Source organism: Carassius auratus, chromosome 22 (assembly GCF_003368295.1).
Source record: "Carassius auratus strain Wakin chromosome 22, ASM336829v1, whole genome shotgun sequence".
Lineage (NCBI taxonomy): Eukaryota > Metazoa > Chordata > Actinopteri > Cypriniformes > Cyprinidae > Carassius > Carassius auratus.
In genome coordinates, this window is record NC_039264.1 from 13,989,580 (window position 1) to 14,009,230 (window position 19,651).

The window sequence follows — 19,651 nt, forward strand, 5'->3', positions numbered from 1 at the left end:
ATGTTGGTGCAGTTGTTGTTGATAGAGTTTTGGATGTTGGTGCAGTTGTTGATAGAGTGGTGGATGTTGGTGCAGTTGTTGTTGATAGAGTGTTGAAAATTGGTGCAATGGTTGTTGATAGAGTGGTGGATGTTGGTGCAGTTGTTGTTGATAGAGTGGTGGATGTTGGTGCAGAAGTTGTTGGTAGAGTGCTAGATGTTGGTGCAGTTGTTGTTGATAGAGTGGTGGATGTTGGTGCAGAAGCTGTTGGTAGAGTGGTGGATGTTGGTGCAGTTGTTGTTGATAGAGTGGTGGATGTTGGTGCAGTTGTTGTTGATAGAGTGTTGGATGTTGGTACAGTTGTTGTTGATAGAGTGGTGGATGTTGGTGCAGAAGTTGGTAGAGTGCTGGATGTCAGTGCAGTTGTTGTTGATAAAGTGGTGGATGTTGGTGCAGTGGTTGTTGATAGAGTGGTGTATGTTGGTGCAGTTGTTGTTGATAGAGTGGTGGATGTTGGTGCAGTTGTTGTTGGTAGAGTGGTGGATGTTTGTGCAGAAGTTGTTGGTAGAGTGCTGGATGTTGGTGCAGTTGTTGTTGATAGAGTGGTGGATGTAGGTGCAGAAGTTGTTGTTAGAGTGGTGGATGTTGGTGCAGTTGTTGTTGATAGAGTATTGGATGTTGGTGCAGTTGTTGATAGAGTGGTGGATGTTGGTGCAGTTGTTGATAGAGTGGTGAATGTTGGTGCAGTGGTTGTTGATAGAGTGGTGTATGTTGGTGCAGTTGTTGTTGATAGAGTGGTGGATGTTGGTGCAGTTGTTGTTGATAGAGTGATTGATGTTGGTGCTGTTGTTGTTGATAGAGTGGTAGATGTTGGTGCTGTCGATGTAATAGCTGGTGCAGTTGTTGTTGATGGAGTGGTTGTTGGTGGTGAAGTTGTTGTTGATGGAGTTGTTGATGATGGTGCAGTTGTTGATGGAGTGGTAGATGTTGGCGCTGTCGATGTAATGGCTGGTGCAGTTGTTGATTGAGTGGTTGTTGTTGGTGCAGTTGTTGTTGATGGAGTGGTAGATGATGGTGCAATTGTTGATAGAGTGGTAGGTGTTGATGCCATTGATGTTGTGGCTGGTGCAGTTGTTTTTGATGGAGTGGTTGATGTTGGTGCAGTATTTGTTGATGGAGTGGTAGATGTTGGTGCAGTTGTTGTTGATGGAGTGGTAGATGTTGGTGCAGTTGTTGTTGATGGAGTGGTAGATGTTGGTGCAGTTGTTGTTGATGGAGTGGTAGATATTGTTGCTGTTGATGTAATGGCTGGTGCAGTTGTTGTTGATGGAGTGGTAGATTTTGGTGCAGTTGTTGTTGATGCCCCAATGGCTGGGGCAGATGTTGTTGATGGAGTGGTAGATTTTGGTGCAGTTGTTGTTGATGGAGTGGTTGTTGTTGGTGCAGTTGTTGTTGATGGAGTGATAGATTTTGATGTAGTTGCTGTTGATGCCCCGATGGCTGGTGCAGTTGTTGTTGATGAAATGGTTGTTGTTGGTGCAGTTGTTGTTGATGGAGAGGTAGATGTTGGTGCAGTTGATGTTGATAGAGTGATAGATGTTGGTACAGTTGTTGTTGGTAGAGTGCTAGATGTTGGTGCATTTGTTGATAGAGTGGTGGATGTTGGTGCAGTTGTTGTTGATAGAGTGATAGATGTTGGTACAGTTGTTGTTGGTAGAGTGCTAGATGTTGGTGCAGTTGTTGATAGAGTGGTGGATGTTGGTGCAGTTGTTGTTGATAGAGTGGTGGATGTTGGTGCAGTTGTTGTTGATAGAGTGATAGATGTTGGTACTGTTGTTGGTGCAGTTGTTGTCGGTGCAGTTGATGTTGGTGCAGAAGTTGTTGGTAGAGTGCTAGATGTTGGTGCAGTTGTTGTTGATAGAGTGGTGGATGTTGGTGCAGTTGTTGTTGATAGAGTGGTGGATGTTGGTGCAGTTGTTGTTGATAGAGTGTTGGATGTTGGTGCAGTTGTTGATAGAGTGGTGGATATTGGTGCAGTTGTTGTTGATAGAGTGGTGGATGTTGGTGCAGTTGTTGATAGAGTGGTGGATGTTGGTGCAGTTGTTGTTGATAGAGTGGTGGATGTTGGTGCAGAAGTTGTTGGTAGAGTGGTGGATGTTGGTGCAGTTGTTGTTGATAGAGTGGTGGATGTTGGTGCAGTTGTTGTTGATAGAGTGGTGGATGTTGGTGCAGAAGCTGTTGGTAGAGTGGTGGATGTTGGTGCAGTTGTTGTTGATAGAGTGGTGGATGTTGGTGCAGTTGTTGTTGATAGAGTGTTGGATGTTGGTACAGTTGTTGTTGATAGAGTGGTGTATGTTGGTGCAGAAGTTGGTAGAGTGCTGGATGTCAGTGCAGTTGTTGTTGATAGAGTGGTGGATGTTGGTGCAGTTGTTGTTGATAGAGTGGTAGATGTTGGTGCAGTTGTTGTTGATAGACTGGTTGATGTTTGTGCAGTTGTTGTTGATAGAGTGATTGATGTTGGTGCAGTTGTTGTTGATAGAGTGGTAGATGTTGGTGCTGTCGATGTAATAGCTGGTGCAGTTGTTGTTGATGGAGTGGTTGTTGGTGGTGAAGTTGTTGTTGATGGAGTTGTTGATGATGGTGCAGTTGTTGATGGAGTGGTAGATGTTGGTGCTGTCGATGTAATGGCTGGTGCAGTTGTTGATTGAGTGGTTGTTGTTGGTGCAGTTGTTGTTGATGGAGTGGTAGATGATGGTGCAATTGTTGATAGAGTCGTAGGTGTTGATGCCATTGATGTTGTGGCTGGTGCAGTTGTTGTTGATGGTGTGGCAGATGTTGGTGCTGTCGATGTAATGGTTGGTGCATTTGTTGTTGATGGAGTGGTAGATGATGGTGCAATTGTTGATAGAGTGGTAGGTGTTGATGCCATTGATGTTGTGGCTGGTGCAGTTGTTGTTGATGGAGTGGTTGATGTTGGTGCAGTATTTGTTGATGGAGTGGTAGATGTTGGTGCAGTTGTTGTTGATGGAGTGGTAGATGTTGGTGCAGTTGTTGTTGATGGAGTGGTAGATGTTGGTGCAGTTGTTGTTGATGGAGTGGTAGATATTGTTGCTGTTGATGTAATGGCTGGTGCAGTTGTTGTTGATGGAGTGGTGGATGTTTGTGCAGTTGTTGTTGATGGAGTGGTTGATGTTGGTGCTGTTAATGTAATGGGTGGTGCAGTTGTTGTTGATAGAGTGGTTGTTGTTGGTGCAGTTGTTGTTGATGGAGTGGTAGATTTTGGTGCAGTTGTTGTTGATGCCCCAATGGCTGGGGCAGATGTTGTTGATGGAGTGGTAGATTTTGGTGCAGTTGTTGTTGATGGAGTGGTTGTTGTTGGTGCAGTTGTTGTTGATGGAGTGGTAGATTTTGATGTAGTTGTTGTTGATGCCCCAATGGCTGGTGCAGTTGTTGTTGATGGAATGGTTGTTGTTGGTGCAGTTGTTGTTGATGGAGTGGTAGATGTTGGTGCAGTTGTTGTTGATGGAGTGGTTGATGTTGGTGCACTTATTGTTGATGGAGTCGTTGATGTTGGTGCAGTTGTTGTTGATGGATTAGTAGATATTGGTGCTTTTGATTCTGAGTTTGGTGCAGTAGTTGTTGATGGATTGGTAGATATTGTTGCCGTTGATTCTGAGTTTGGTGCAGTAGTTGTTGCTGGAGTTGTATATGTTGGTGTAGTTGTTTCGGAGGTGGGTGCAACTGTTGTTAACAGAGTGGTTGATGTTGGTGCATTTGATGTTAGTGGAGTTATTGTTTGTGCAGCTGATTATTTAAATGAAAATAAAACAACACAAGAAGAAAGAAGAAGTGTTAAGAGGAAAAACATGGCAGATAATAGTGACCTATAGTGGAAATAAAGCAAAAATGGAAGCAACATCTATTGGACCTATAAATAAATAAATAGTTTTTCAGTGTTTGTGATACTCTGTTTGAACATGGTTTTAAGTGAATTTCAGTACTACACATGTTTACTTTTTGATCTGTGACTGAAGGCTAGTTACATTACAGAAACAGGATTATATTATCCTTGATGAACAATAGGTACATTGTAAAAAAAAAAATGAAGGTGTTTCATATATATATATATATATATATATATATATATATATATATATATATATTGTATCTAGTTCTCTCTCTTCAAATTATTAAATGAATTGTTATTTTTTTTTTGTTGGCTCAACCTTTACTGAATTAGTTTTATACATAATAGCATTTATTTAAAAACAATCTGCATTTATGACTTTTGCCATATGGACTAAACATGCAGGCTTAACCCAAAAATAAAGATATACTATTAATTGACCTAAGGCCATCCAAAATGTAGGTGACTTTTTTATTCAGTAGAACAGAAAAGGAGTTTTGGGGTAAAACTATTTTCTTTACCAATTCATAAACTGCATATCTGTGGCTGCCAGTTTTTGCGAGCCAAAAAACATATAAAGAAAAGACCAGATTACCAGTGGTTACCTGTCACACTGTCTAGTCTCTGTTTCCCTGGGTGTCCACTAGTGGGCTCACTTCCCCCTCACTTCACCATAGGCACTAGAATTCCTCTATTCTGGTCCTGTCTTCACAGTACCTGCACAGTAATTGCACTCCAGTTAATTGGACCAGGTGCAGGCACTCTAATGTTATTAGTCTCCCTATATATTCCAGTCTTTTCCTGTTGTTTGTATGGAGTCCTTACCCTTCGTGTGTCTAGCTTTCTCATCTCCCGAGATTCTCCCTGTCTGCTCGTCCTTCCAGTCTTCTCGCATTCCGAGTTCCCTTTTCCTGTCCCTTTCATTTTGTTTGTTTTGTTTGGACTGTCATTTTTGGTTTTTGTAATTTGCTGTATTTGATATATATACTATTTGGATTACCATATTAAATAACAGCAATTGGATCTCCACTCCCTGTGTCTTTCTGGGTACACGAATCGTCACAGAAGGACTACATCTTCTAAGAGATCCAGCGGTATGCATATTCTTACTTCCTCCCCAGTCACCGAGCGGGTTAGGAATGGTTTTGAGGGTACCCGCCTGGTCGTGTTCCGTGGAACCAGAGGAGGTCGCTCAGGAGTGAATGGTCGAGAGGAGGTCTGGCATCGCTCTCCACTGTGGCCCCCCGTCGACCCTGGTTTCAGATGGGAGCCACCGTCTCCCCATTGTGGACAGAGAGGGGAGAGGAGGCGCAAGTCTGCAGAGCCAGCGCCGCTGCACAAGATGGCCACCAGTCCAGTGCCGCTGCACAAGATGGCTGCCAACCCAGCGCCGCTGCGCAGCATTGCCGCCAACCCAACACCACGAGGCAAGATGGAAGCCAGCCCCACACCACAGCACAAGATGGCCTGCCAGCACAGTGCCATGAGGCAAGAAGGCCGCCAGCCCAGCGCTACAGCACAAGATGGTCGCCGGCCCAGCACTACTGCCCAGGATGGCCACAGGTCCCACGACACTGCATAAGATGGCCGTCAACCCAGCACCACGAGGCAAGATGGATGCCAGTTCAGCGACAACGCCCAAGATGGCCGCTGACACGTTTTTGGATTATTTCTCTATGCTATCAAAGATCCTAGAGATTCCCAGGAGTGTTCACGTCACGTCTGCTGAGCCAGCACCACAGTACAAGATGGCCACCAACCCAGTGCCACTGCACAAGGCGGCCGCCAGCCCGGAGCCACTGCAGAGGATGGCAGCTACAGGGGGTTTTCCTGAGTTGAGTCAGGTTCCCGTTGACTCTCCAGAGTTGAGTCAGGTTCCGGTTGACCTTCCAGAGTCAAGTCCGATTCCTGTTGACCTTCCAGAGTCGAGTCAGGTTCCGGTTGACCCTCCAAAGTCGAGTCAGGTGCTCGTGGACCCTCCAGAGTCGTGTCAGGTGCTCATGGACCCTCCAGAGTCTGGGTTAGTCACCGTTGACCTTCCAGAGTCAGGGCTAGTTCCTGTTGACCATCCAGAGTCGAGTCAGGCTCCTGTTGACCATCCAGAGTCGAGTCAGGCTCCCGTTGACCATCCAGAGTCGAGTCAGGCTCCTGTTGACCATCCAGAGTCGAGTCACGTTCCAGTTGATCCTCCTGAATCGAGTCAGATTCCTGTTGACCTTTCAAAGTAAAGTCAAGTCACTGGTGATCTTCAAGGACAGAGTCAAATCACTGGTGATCTTCAAGGACAGAGTCAAGTCACCAGTGATCTTCATGAACAAATGCAAGTCACAAATAATCTTCATGAGCAGAGTCAAGTCAGCACCGATCTTCTGGAATCCAGTATAAACACCATGGGATTACCAGAATTTCGTCACTTCTCTGTGGAACTACTCGATCCTCTCCACGGCTCTGATGAACTACCAGAGTCTCTCCTTGCCTCTGCGGAACTTCCAGAGACTCATTATGTCTCAGTCGAACTCTCTGAGCACCCATCTGTTCCTGTTGTGGCCACGGAAACTAACCCTAACATGTTCGTGTTCTATGTTTCAGACCAACCAGACTTGTCCTCCTGTTGGTCCGGCCGCACGGATGTGGTGGTCTTCTGCTCCGCCCTGGGGGCCTTCTGCCTCGACCATAAGAATGTGGTGGTTTTCTGCTCCGCCCTGGGGTGCGCCTAGTTCAGTCGCACGGTTGTGGTGGTCTTCTGCTCCGCCCTGGGGGGCGTCTGGTACGGCCGCACGGTTGTGGTGGTCTTCTGCTCCGCCCTGGGGGACTCCGGTCTCCACCACACGGATGTGGTGGTCTTCTGCTCCGCCCTGGGGGGCGTCCGTCCCGACCACACGGTTATGGTAGTCTTCTGCTCCGCCCTGGGGGGTTTCCGCCCTGACCACACGATTGTGGTGGTCTTTTGCTCTGCCCTGGGGGGCGTCCGTCCCGACCACACAGTTCTTCTGTTTTGCCCTGGTGGGTGTCACGTGATGTCGTTCTTGGACTTGTGTTTTTGTGTTTATTTTTTGTTGTTCTGCTGTCTGTTTCTTTTTTTTCTGTTTCCTCCTATGGACCTGGCCCTCCGTCCCTCCCCCTGATCCTCCGCTGGTCCACCTCCCTCCTGGGTTTCTTGTCTATGTCTTTCGTTCTGTTTGCCTTTAAGGACCTAGCCCTCCACTTTTCCTGTTGTTTGTATGGAGTCCTTACCCTTCGTGTGTCTAGATTTCTCGTCTCCCGAGATTCTCCCTGTCTGCTCGTTCTTCCAGTCTTCTCACATTCCGAGTTCCCTTTTCCTGTCCCTTTCATTTTGTTTGTTTTGTTTGGACTGTCATTTTTGGTTTTTGTCATTTGCTGTATTCGACTACTATTTGGATTACTATATTAAATACCAGCAATTGGATCTCGCTTTCCCTGTGTCTTTCTGGGTACACGAATCGTCACATTACCAATCACCTGATGACACATTGAGGTCTTATGAATCAGAACAGTCACTCTGTGGTATTAATTTGATCTTGTCTGTATGCTTTTTTTGACCCTCAAAAACCTGCAGCCATCAACTTGGAGTGTATGAATCACCAAGGATCACTGTTTCAGATAAAAATCTTCTTTACTGTTCCACTGAAGAAAAAAAGTCACGGACATCTGGGATGGCCTGATGGTCAGTAGATTAACAGCAAATTTTCATTTACGGATGAACTATCCCTTTAAAGTGCTCCAGGTGTCAAACATTACATTTGTAATACAACTGCAAAATAAATGTTAAAGATTTGTTTAATGAACTTAAAGACTAAACAGGTTCAAGTTCAAGTTCAAAATGTTTGCAAACAAATATTTACAAATATTACTATTGTTCACAATTACATGTTTAAAATGAGGCAAAAGTCAAGTCACCGTTATTTATGTAACGCTCTTTTGCAATACAGATTGTGTATTGTGTATCTTATCTTTTTTTTTTTAATACAGTTTAAGTGATACATTTTTATTTATACCACAAAGAGGCACTAAAATCTCTACAAAAATGGTTGATATACACAAATCCTTTTTTCTCTAATCTAGTTCCCAATGGGTCACCAGCTATCATGAACTGTTATGAAAACTGATCATGTGGCAACAGCTACAACAGCTTAATGTCCCTTTAGTAACAAACAATGCAGTAATGAACTGTGCTACATATTTCACTATCAGTTATATTATCAAGTGTTTTTCTTTTCTGACACTTTATCGAGTGTTTTTCCTTTATGACACTTACGCCAAAATGAATTGCATTGCAAATTTTGTTTGCATTTGCAGGGAGTATTTTTGTTTCGACATTTCTTGGCAGTTTGTTTTAAAATATGGTGCACTAGTATTAAGAAATTTAAAGGGGGGGTGAAATGCTATTTCATGCATACTGAGTTTTTTACACTGTTAAAGAGTTGGATTCCCATGCTAAAAATGGACAAAGTTTCAAAAATTAAGTTACGTTTGAAGGAGTATTTTTGTTCCAAAAAAACCTCTTCCGGTTTGTCACACGTTTCGGAAAGTTTTTTTCGAGTATGGCTCTGTGTGACGTTAGATGGAGCGGAATTTCCTTATATGGGTCCTGAGGGCACGTCTGCCGGAAGAGCGCGCGCTCCCGTAGAGCAGAGCACTGAGAGGCTGAGCACAGACTCACTGATCAGAGCGAGAGCGTCGCGAAAAGTCACAAAAGAAGTGTGTTTTTGGTTGCCAGGGCAAGACAACCCTGCACAGATTACCAAAAGAGAAACAGCATTAAGGGACCAGTGGATGGAGTTTATTTTTACAGAGCATCAACGTAGAGTTGTGCAAGTGTTTTTGTTTGTTCCCTGCATTTCGAAGATGCTTGTTTTACAAACAAGGCCCAGTTTGACGCCAGATTTGCACCTCGTTTATTTCTTAAGGATAATGCAGTCCCAACGAAAAAGGGTCACGATCGTGTGTTGGAACCGCAGGTGGTGAGTAAAACTGCTTCAAATATCTCTGTGTTGTTAACTTAGCTATCGGCGCGTAAACACATCAAGTAAACAACATGCGATGTTGTCATCAAACTGCACTTTCCACATGTACAGCTTAAAAAAAAAAACAGCCTCCAAATGCTCTCAACGCAAAAGCCTACTGGCGCTCGTGATTCTTTAGCTCCGCCCACACATCACGCCTCCAGGCGCTCGTGTTTTTCCGGGAAAAATCGGTACAGACTATCTTTCTCTTATGAATATAATAAAAATAAAGACTTTTTGGAGTTATGAAGGATTCAGTACTACTCTATAGGTACTCAAGATTAACAGGATATTGAGTGAAAACGAGCATTTCACCCCCCCTTTAAGGGATTATAATTATAGAGCAAGATTTGATCTCTAAGGTGTAGATGAACTTGCAGAATTACAGGTCACATACTTTTGCAAAGAGCATTTTCACTACTGAATTTCTGTGTTTATTCTGTTCACTTTTTGCAAGTGACACAATTTTTTTTTTTTCAAACACTAAAGAAACACTTTTGGTATCAAGCAAAACTGTGGAAATAATAGTAAACTGGTTTTCAGACTCTAGGCAATTACCTCTGGTCCGGACAACCCAAATATGTGATAGTTTAAGCCAACATTGCTGTGTTGGGATGGTCACAATGTTCAAATAAAAATGAACCAGTGTTTTGATAGAAACACAGATCCACCCAGTCAACTACAGCTGTGATTGCCAGAACTTTACTGTAAAAATTTTAGTGTTATAGACCTAGCTTGAATTCAAGGCAAAACAAAAAACAAAACTAAAAACATTTTCATTTGCTGACGTAATGTTAATATACTGACCTATTAAAGTACTGATACATGTTTTGATTATAATACAATGATAACCACAAAAACAGGTGGTGATGTGAAAGTCAAACTACAAACTGAGAAGGGAAATTCTAATATATAGTAGATGCACAGTGTCATTCACACAAACACTAAACACCACCACCACCACCACCACGATAAAACACTTGATACTAAAAATGCAATAAAGATTCATTTTACAACATCTGATGTAAAATAAAAACCCTCATACACATCTAATAAGAAAAATCATAGAAGAAACAGTTATTTGAATGAAAAACATAAAATGTAAAGAGACATGCAAGGAATTCTGTGAATATCAATTTGTTTTTTTTGTTTTTTTTCACTGTAAATTATACAATGACATTCTTTTTTTGCTTCCATATTTCACTGTAAAATTGCAATGAATGTTATGACAGTTATTCACGGTATATAGCATGCAAAGTTACTGTTAACCAATTTACAGTTTTTTTATATAGCATATTTACAGACTTTTACTGTTCAAATCGTGTGCAGAGTTATATTAAAAACTTTCTTTTTTTTTCTTCTTTGTAACTAACAACTTTATGGTAATTAGTTTTTCTATGTTTTAACAAAAATACATAGATTATTCAAAATGGTAAAGTAGAACAGATTTTCTATATTCCTAAATAAAATTTATCGTATCAGGACACAATATATTCCTATTTTTAAACATTTTCATGACCCTGATATTGTTCACTTATATAAAGCACACTATATGCATAATAATAAATGAGTAATATATACACACATACATATTTAATTTAATTTAATTTTCTTTTTGCAGATTTGAATATTGAGATTTAAATAGACGTCTTACCTGTTGGTATTGATCTACCAATCAGTAAAGCCAATTCAATAAATATAATAAATCAAAACATCTTTCAGGTTTTTTTGCTACCAACCTTAATACCAGAAAAACAACCTCTGAGAAGCAACCTAACATGAGTAATGCAAATATAAAGATTAATCCTCTTCTTCTGCCTGTAAAATTACTGAAGACTGATGTGTTTGACATCAAACTAAAACTTGTCATTGAACTCCACCCACCAGTTCATTTGTACTAATATAACAGGTTCTCAGAGTATGTCCCTTCAGTGAGATTTATTTTTGTTTTTTGTTTTTTTGTTCATTATTTAATTTCTAATTGTGATCATCAGATGTTTGTGAAACTTGTTCAATTTATATCTCAGCTCTTTAACTTTTATATGTTAATAGTAATATTTATGCATTAAGACGTTTGTTTTCATTCAAATTTTCTTCACAAAAGAAGACCCTCAGCTCCAATCAGCTCTAATCAGCAGAATCGTTTTTGAATGCAAAATGTGCAGAATGGGTTGCGTCTTCTTGAAACTTTTATCTACTAATTTTTTTTTTATAAATCAGAGTGGCTACAACATGTTGCAAGTCATTGCAAAACAAAACTTGTAGCAAAATTTCAGTATGAAGATACATCAAGTAATCAGTCGTTCTCTGTACACCATTGACTGTATACACTAGTTATTTAAGAGGGGCAGCTTGATGGATTTGTAATCGATATCACTGGCATCTATAATCTTGTCATTTTAATCTGTCATCTATGTTTCTTAATAATCTTGTTGAAATAGCTGTAGAAGAGAAGAGATTTAAAGAAACAGAGATTCTTTGGTGAACTATAGGCCATTCAATCTATTTTAATTAAATTGGTTTTAAATGCAAATATATTTGAGGAGAAAATTAACTGATACGTCACTGCCAAGTTTATTTATTCTTCCCCATGGCTGACTCTGGTTAATCAGCATTTCATTGGGTAGCTATCTGGATAACTGCCAAGTTTCTACAAGCTTCACCTTTTTCAAGGTGAAGATTCATACCAAGTTTGACTTCTCAACATATACTAACTTCCTCATGAGATAAATGGTGTATTACAATAAAAGAAGTAGATTTCCCAAAATGGATAATTTGCTGAAAATGTACTCAAGCTAAGGCAATCCAAGATGTAGCTTATGTGAGTCAATGATCAGTATCTCCAAATCTGTTCAGATGAAAAAAACAAACTCATCTACCTCTTTGGTGGACTGAGGGTGAGTACATTTTCAGTAAATAAAATGTTTTGGGTAAATTATTCCTTCAAGATTAACCTTAGCAAAATAAGTAATGTTATGTTGGTCAATCTAATTGAGAAAGAAATTGTCAGAGATCTTGAATTCAAAAACATAAATATATTTACAATGTATTTAAATATATCACATCACCTAAGAACAGCATCAGATTTTATCATTGCATGACAAATATAAAAATAATAATTTGGATAGGTAGTTATTATAATTACTTTTTTTTTCTTTACACAAATGCATTTGATTATAATTTGTCAGTGCTTCGGCATGCTGTTATTTCTGGAAAGTTTTTCATCACATCCTTAGGCCAACAATTTTCTTGATTTCTTCAGAGTAATCTTTATGGTCCCGTTTGCTTGTAAGTGCTTGACAAACTGCAATGAAAAAATAAATTAATTAAATATACAGTAATATTTGTTAATTTAGCCCCAAAATAATAATAATAAAACAGCTTTTATATCTAATTATTTATGCTAGCCAGATATTTTTTCTTGTAAATATTGGAAAATTATACAACATGTAGGTACAAGTCAGGCTGAAAGTAAAAAATAAATAAATAATAATAATTGATTTCAGATGCCATTTTTAACTGTTGCTCTGCCATGCTTGTTCATGATTTTTTTTTCTCGTTCAAAGTTAGTCATGATTATTACCCATACTTATACCCATACCAATAGTTTCTCTTGTCAGCAGTAATATGAATATTTAAGAATAGTCTTTTAGCTCACATGCCATGCATTTTAGACTTGTAGCTGCAGGTGATTCTACTGTCAGCCAAAAGACACATTCTAAAGTCTTTAAGAGAGTTGTTTTTTTCCTGCGTTGGGTATATCACATTTCCATTGAAATTGCTTGACTTGTTTATTTATTTATATGTACTGATTGCTTGAAATATTTAGTTGTTAATTCTTCAACATTTTGATAACGTCAATGTTAACAATTAGGCAAAAAAAGAAGAAGAAGAAAACAACAGCTTACCTTTTCAATATAAGTAATGATTTCATCATTGCTAAGCTCAACAGAGGATCTCAATTTGAAAGTTGCATATGCAAATGATGTCATATCTATAAAATGAAAACACCAATTAGATTCATATTAGCATATGTGAATAAAACTAAAAACAAATTCTGAATGGAGATTCATGCAAAAAATGCATTATCAGGTAAAACATCTTTGATTACTTTGTGGGACAACATCTGGATATGAAGATGTTGACTGGCTTGCTGGTTGAGTTGTAGATATAACTTGAGTTGTCATTTGAGAAGTAGGTGTTGGTGTTCGAGTAGATGTTAATGCAGTTGATATCAATGTTGATTCAGTTGATCTCGAAGTTGCAGTTTGTGTAGTAGGTGTTGTTGCAGTTGATTGACTGGAAGATGTTGGCTGTGCAAATGTAGATAATAGCATATTTGATGCAGTACTTAGAGTCACAGTCGATGAAGATGATGGTGCACTTGTTGTTGATGATAGAGGGGAAGATTTAGGTGCAGCTGTTGTAGATGTTAGCGCAGTTGGTGTTGATAATGTATCACTTGTTGTCGACTGAGTGGTAGATGTTGGTGCAATTGATGTCGATGTTACAGTCGTTGATTGATTTGAAGGTGTTGTTGCAGTTGATTGACCAGTAGATGACGGTTGCCTATAAGTAGACAGTAGTACAGTTAGTGCAGTTGATGAAGTTGTTTGAGTGACAGTGGACGAAGATGCTGATGAAGAGGTTTTTGATGACTGAATGGTAGATGTTGGCACAGTTGATATCAAAGTTGCAGTTGTTGTTGACTGAGCTGTAGGTGTTTTTGCAGTTGACTGAAAAGCAAATGTTGTTTGCATAGATGTAGATAATAGCACAATTGATGCCGTTGATGTAGTGCTTTGGTTCACAGATGTTGATGCAGTTGATGAAGATCCTGGTGTAGTTCTGGTTTGAGCTGTATAGGTTGATGTGGTAGATGTTAGTGCAGGGGTTGTTGCTGTTGTTGATGGAACTATAGATGTTCCTGTAGTTGATTTAGATGTTGTTTGAGGGGTCGTTGCTGTTGTTGATGTTACTGAAGATGTTCCTGTAGTTGAATTAGATGTTGGTGCAGGGGTTGGTGCTGTTGTTGATGGAAGTGTAGATGTTCCTGTAGTTGACTTAGATATTACTGCAGGGGTTGTTGCTGTTGTTGATGGAACTGTAGATGTTCCTGTAGTTGATGTAGATGTTAGTGCAGGCGTTTTTGCTGTTGTTGATGGAACTGTAGATGTTCCTGTAGTTGATGTAGATGTTGGTTCATTGGTGGGTGAGTGAGATGCAGATGTTGTTGTAGCCGATGTAGATGTTGGTGTAGGGGTCATTGCTGTTGTTGATGGAACTGTAAATGTTCCTGTAGTTGATTTAGATGTTGCTGCTGGGGTCGTTGCTGTTGCTGTTGTTGATGGAACTGTAGATGTTCCTGTAGCTGATTTAGATGTTGATTCAGTGGTGGGTGAGTGAGATACAGATGTTGTTGTAGCTGATGTAGGTGTTGGTGCAAAGGGTATTGTTGTTGTTGATGGAAATGTAAATGTTCCTGTAGTAGATTTAGATGTTAGTGCAGGGGCAGTTGCTGTTGTTGATGTAACTGTAGATGTTCCTGTAGTTGATGTAGATGTTAGTGCAGGGGTTGTTGCTTTTGTTGATGGAACTGTAGAGGTTCCTGTAGTTGATGTAGATGTTGATACATTGGTGGGTGAATGAGATGCAGATGTTGTTGTAGCCGATGTAGATGTTGGTGTAGGGGTCGTTGCTGTTGTTGATGGAACTGTAAATGTTCCTGTAGTTGATTTAGATGTTAGTGCAAGGGTCGTTGTTGTTGTTGATGGAACTGAAGATGTTCCTGTAGTTGATTTTGATGTTGCTGCTTGGGTCGTTGCTGTTGCTGTTGTTGATGGAATTGTAGATGTTCCTGTAGCCGATTTAAATTTTGAATCAAGGGTTGTTGCTGTTGTTGATGGAACTGTAGATGTTCCTGTAGTTGATGAAGATGTTGATTCAGTGGTGGGTGAGTGAGATGCAGATGTTGTTGTAGCTGATGTAGGGGTTGGTGCAAAGGGTGTTGCTGTTGTTGATGGAAATGTAGATATTCCTGTAATTGATTTAGATGTTAGTGCAGGGACAGTTGCTGATGTTGATGTAACTGTAGATGTCCCTGTAGTTGATGTGGATGTTAATGCAGGAGTTGTTGCTGTTGTTGATGGAACTGAAGATGTTCCTATAGTTGATGTAGATGTTGATTCAGTGGTGGCTAAGTGAGATGCAGATGTTGTTGTAGCTGATTTAGGTGTTGGTGCAAAGATTGTTGCTGATGTTGATAGAACTGTAGATGTTCCTGTCTTTGATGTAGATGTTTGTGCAGGGGTTGTTGCTGTTGTTGATGGAACTGTTGATGTTCCTGTAGTTGATTTAGATGTTGATTTAGTGGTGGGTGAGTGAGATGCAGATGTTGTTGTAGCTGATGTAGGTGTTGTTGCAAAGATTGTTGCTGATGTTGATTGAACTGTAGATGTTCCTGTCGTTGATGTAGATGTTGGTGCAGGGGTTTTTGCTGTTGTTGACTGAACTGTAGATGTTCCTGTCGTTGATGTAGATGTTGTTGCAGGGGTTGTTGCTGTTCTTGATGCAACTGAAGATGGTCCTGTAGTTGATGTAGATGTTGATTCAGTGGTGGCTGAGTGAGATGCAGATGCTGTTGTAGCTGATGTAAATGTTGGTGCAGGGGTTGTTGCTGTTGTTGATGGAACTGTAGATGTTCCTGTAGTTGATGCAGATGTTGATTCAAAGGTGGGTGAGTGAGATGCAGATGTTCCTGTAGTTGATGTAGGTGTTGGTATAATGGTTGTTGATGTTGTTGGTGGAACTGTAGATGTTCCTGTAGTTGATGTAGATGTTGATTCAGTGGTGGGTGAGTGAGATGCAGATGTTGTTTTAGCTGATGTAGGTGTTGGTGCAAAGGTTGTTGCTGTTGTTGATGGAACTGTAGATGTTCCTGTAGTTGATTCAGATGTTGATTCAGTGGTAGGTGAGTGAGATGTAGAAGATTGAGCAGGTGTTGTTGATTGAGGTGTAGATGTTATAATTGTTGATTCAGATGTTGAATCGATGGTTGGTGAGTGAGGTGTAGATGCTGTTGTGGCTGGTGTAGATGTTTGAGCAGGTGTTATTGGTTGAGGTGTAGATGTTGGTCTTGCTGATGCAGATGTTGATTCAGTGGTTGGTGAGTGAGATGTAGATGTTTTTGTTTCAGATGTAGATGTTTCCTTAGTTGATGTAGATGTTGGTTCAGCGATTGTTGATTCAGATGTAGATATTTGAGCAGATGTTGTTGATTGAGGTGTAGATGTTAGAGTTGCTGATTCAGATGTTGATTTAATGGTAGGTGAGTGAGATGTAGATGTTGTTGTAGCTGATGTAGATTTATCTGTAGTTGATGTAGATGTTGTTTTAGCTGATGTAGATGTTGGTGCAAAGTATGTTGCTGTTGTTGATGGAAATGTAGATGTTTCTGTAGTTGATGTAGATGTTGTTTCAATGGTTGTTTTTAATTCAGATGTTGTTGTCGGAGCAGGTGTTGTTGATTGAGGTGTATATGTTAGAGATGTTAATTCAGATGTTGATTCAGTGGTTGGTGAGTCAGATGTAAATATTGTTTCAGATGTAGATGTTTCTGTAGTCGATGTAGATGCTGATTCTGTGGTTGTTGAAGCAGATGTAGATGTCTTAGCAGTTGTTGTTGATTGAGGTGTAGATGTTAGAGTTGTTGATTCAGATGTTGATTCAGTGGTTGGTGACTGAGATGTAGATGCTGTTGTGGCTGATGTAGATGTTTGAGCAGGTGTTGTTGACTGAGGTGAAAATTCTGGTGTTGTTGATTCAGTGGTTGGTGAGTGAGATGCAGATGCTGTTGTAGCTGATGTAGATGTTTGTGCAAAGGTTGTTGCTGTTGTTGATGGAACTGTAGATGTTTCTGTAGTTGATGTAGATGTTGGTTCAGTGGTTGTTGTTGATTCAGATGTTGATTCAGTGGTTGTTGAATGAGATGTAGATGTTGTTGTAGCAGATTTAGATGTTGGTGCAAATGTTGTTGCTGCTGTTGATAGTACTGTAGATGCCTCTGTAGTTGATGTAGATGTTGGTTCAGTGTTTGTTGATTCAGATGTAGGTGTTTGAGAAAGTAGTGTTGATTGAGGTGTAGATGTTGGTGTTGCTGATTCAAATGTTTCAGATGTTGATTCAGTGGTGGGTGAGTCAGATGTAGATGCTGTTGTAGCTGATGTAGATGTTGGTTCAGTGGTTGTTCTTGATTCAGATGTAGATGTTTGAGCAAGTGTTGTGGATTGAGGTAAAGATGTTAGAGTTATTGATTCGGATGTTGATTCAGTGGTTTGTGAGTGAGATGTAGATGTTGTAGCTGATGTAAATGTTGGTGCAAATGTTGTTGCTGTTGTTGCTGGAACTGTAGATGTTTCTGTAGTTGATGTATATGTTGGTTCAGTGGTTGTTATTGAGTCAGATGTTGATGTTTGAGCAGGTGTTGTTGATTGAGGTGTAAATGGTGGTGTTGTTGATTTAGATGTTGATTCACTGGTTGGTGCGTCAGTTGTAGATGTTGTTGTTTCAGATGTAGATGTTTCTGTACTCAATGTAGATGCTGGCTCCATGGTTGTTGTTGATTCAGATGTTGATGTTTGAGCAGGTGTTGTTGATTGAGGTGTAGATGGCGGTGTTGTTGGTTCAGATGTTGATTCAGTGGTTGGTGAGTGAGATGTAGATGTTGTTGTACCTGACGTGGATGTTGGTGCAAAGGTTGTTGTTGTTGTTGATCGAACTGTAGATGTTTCTGTAGGTGAGTCAGATGTTGATGTTTGAGCAGGTGTTGTTGATTGACTTGTAGATAGTCGTGTTGTTGATTCAGATGTTGATTCAGTGGTTGGCACGTCAGATGTAGACGTTGTTGTTTTAGATGTAGATGTTTCTGTAGTTGATGTAGATGCTGGTTCCATAGTTGTTGTTGATTTAGATGTTGATGTTTGAGCAGGTGTTGTTGATTGAGGTGTAGATTCTGGTGTTTTTGATTCAGATGTTGATTCAGTGGTTGGTGAGTGAGATGTAGATGCTGTTGTAGCTGATATAGATGTTTCTGTAGTCAACGTAGATGTTGATCCAGTGGTTGGTAAGTGAAATGTAGATGTTGGTGCAAAGGTTGTTGCGGTTGTTGATGGAATTGTAGATGTTTCTGTAGTTGATGTATATGTTGGTTCAGTTGTTGTAGTTGATTCAGATGTTGAATTTGGAAAAGGTGTTGTTAATTGAGGTGTAGATGGTGGTGTTGTTGATTCAGATGTTGATTCAATGGTGGGTGAGTCAGCTGTAGATGCTGTTGTTGCTGATGTAGATGTTTCTGTAGCCGATGTAGATGTTGACTCAGTGGTTGGTGAGTGAGATGTAGATGTTGTTTCAGATTTAGATATAGGTGTTTTAGATTCAGATGTTGATTCAGTGGTTGGTGAGTGAGATGTTGATGCTGTTGTAACTGATGTAGATGTTGGTGCAAAGGTTGTTACTGTTGTTGATGGAACTGTAGATGTTTCTGTAGTTGATGTATATGTTGGTTCAGTGGTTGTTCTTGATTCAGATGTAGATGTTTGAGCAAGTGTTGTGGATTGAGGTAAAGATGTTAGAGTTATTGATTCAGATGTTGATTCAGTGGTTGGTGAGTGAGATGTAGATGTTGTAGCTGATGTAAATGTTGGTGCAAAGGTTGTTGCTGGAACTGTAGATGTTTCTGTAGTGGATGTAGTTGTTGATTCAGTGGTTGTTATTGAGTCAGATGTTGATATTTCAGCAGGTGTTGTTGACTGAAGTGTAGATGGTGGTGTTGTTGGTTCAGATGTTGATTCAGTGGTTGGTGCGTCAGTTGTAGATGTTGTTGTTTCAGATGTTTCTGTAGTCAATGTAGATGCTGGCTCCATGGTTGTTGTTGATTCAGCTGTTGATGTTTGAGCAGGTGTTGTTGATTGAGGTGTAGATGGCGGTGTTGTTGGTTCAGATGTTGATTCAGTGGTCGGTGAGTGAGATGTAGATGTTGTTGTAGCTGAGGTCGATGTTGGTGCAAAAGTTGTTGTTGTTGTTGATGGAACTGTAGATGTTTCTGTAGTTGATGTAGATGTTGGTTCAGTGGTTGTTATTGAGTCAGATGTTGATGTTTGAGCAGGTGTTGTTGATTGAGGTGTAAATGTTAGTTTTGTTGATTCAGATGTTGATTCAGTGGTTGGTGCTTCAGATGTAGATGTTTCTGTACTCAATGTAAATGCTGGTTCCGTGGTTATTGTTGAATCAGATGTAGATGTGTGGGCAGGTGTTGTTGATTGAGGTGTAGATTTTAGTGTTGTTGATTCAGATTTTGATTCAGTGGTTGGTGAGTGAGATGTAGATGCTTTTGTAGCTGATATAGATGTTGGTGCAAAGGTTGTTGCTGTTGTTGATGGAACTGTAGATGTTTCTGTAGTTGATGTAGATGTTGGTTCAGTGGTTGTTATTGAGTCAGATGTTAATGTTTGAGCAGGTGTTGTTGATTGAGGTGTAGATGGTGGTGTTGCAGATTCAGATGTTAATTCAGTAGTTGGTGCATCAGTTGTAGATGTTGTTGTTTCAGATGTAGATGTTTCTGTAGTCGATGTAGATGCTGGCTCCATGGTTGTTGTTGATTCAGCTGTTGATGTTTGAGCAGGTGTTGTTGATTGAGGTGTAGATGGCTGTGCTGTTGGTTCAGATGTTGATTCAGTGGTTGGTG

General features: G+C 40.2%; 1 protein-coding gene across 1 annotated transcript; it reads right to left on the bottom strand.

Moving 5' to 3' along the window:
* Positions 1 to 100: 100 nt before the first annotated feature.
* LOC113040494 (mucin-2-like) lies at positions 101 to 19,553 on the bottom strand (the record flags this gene model as incomplete). Its single annotated transcript, XM_026198819.1, has 5 exons — positions 17,515 to 19,553; positions 15,300 to 15,496; positions 14,569 to 15,133; positions 824 to 3,368; positions 101 to 631 (listed from the first exon to the last, which is right to left on the bottom strand). Coding segments are annotated over exons 1-5 (5,877 nt in total), but the record flags the coding sequence as incomplete, so codon positions are not given.
* Positions 19,554 to 19,651: the final 98 nt, after the last annotated feature.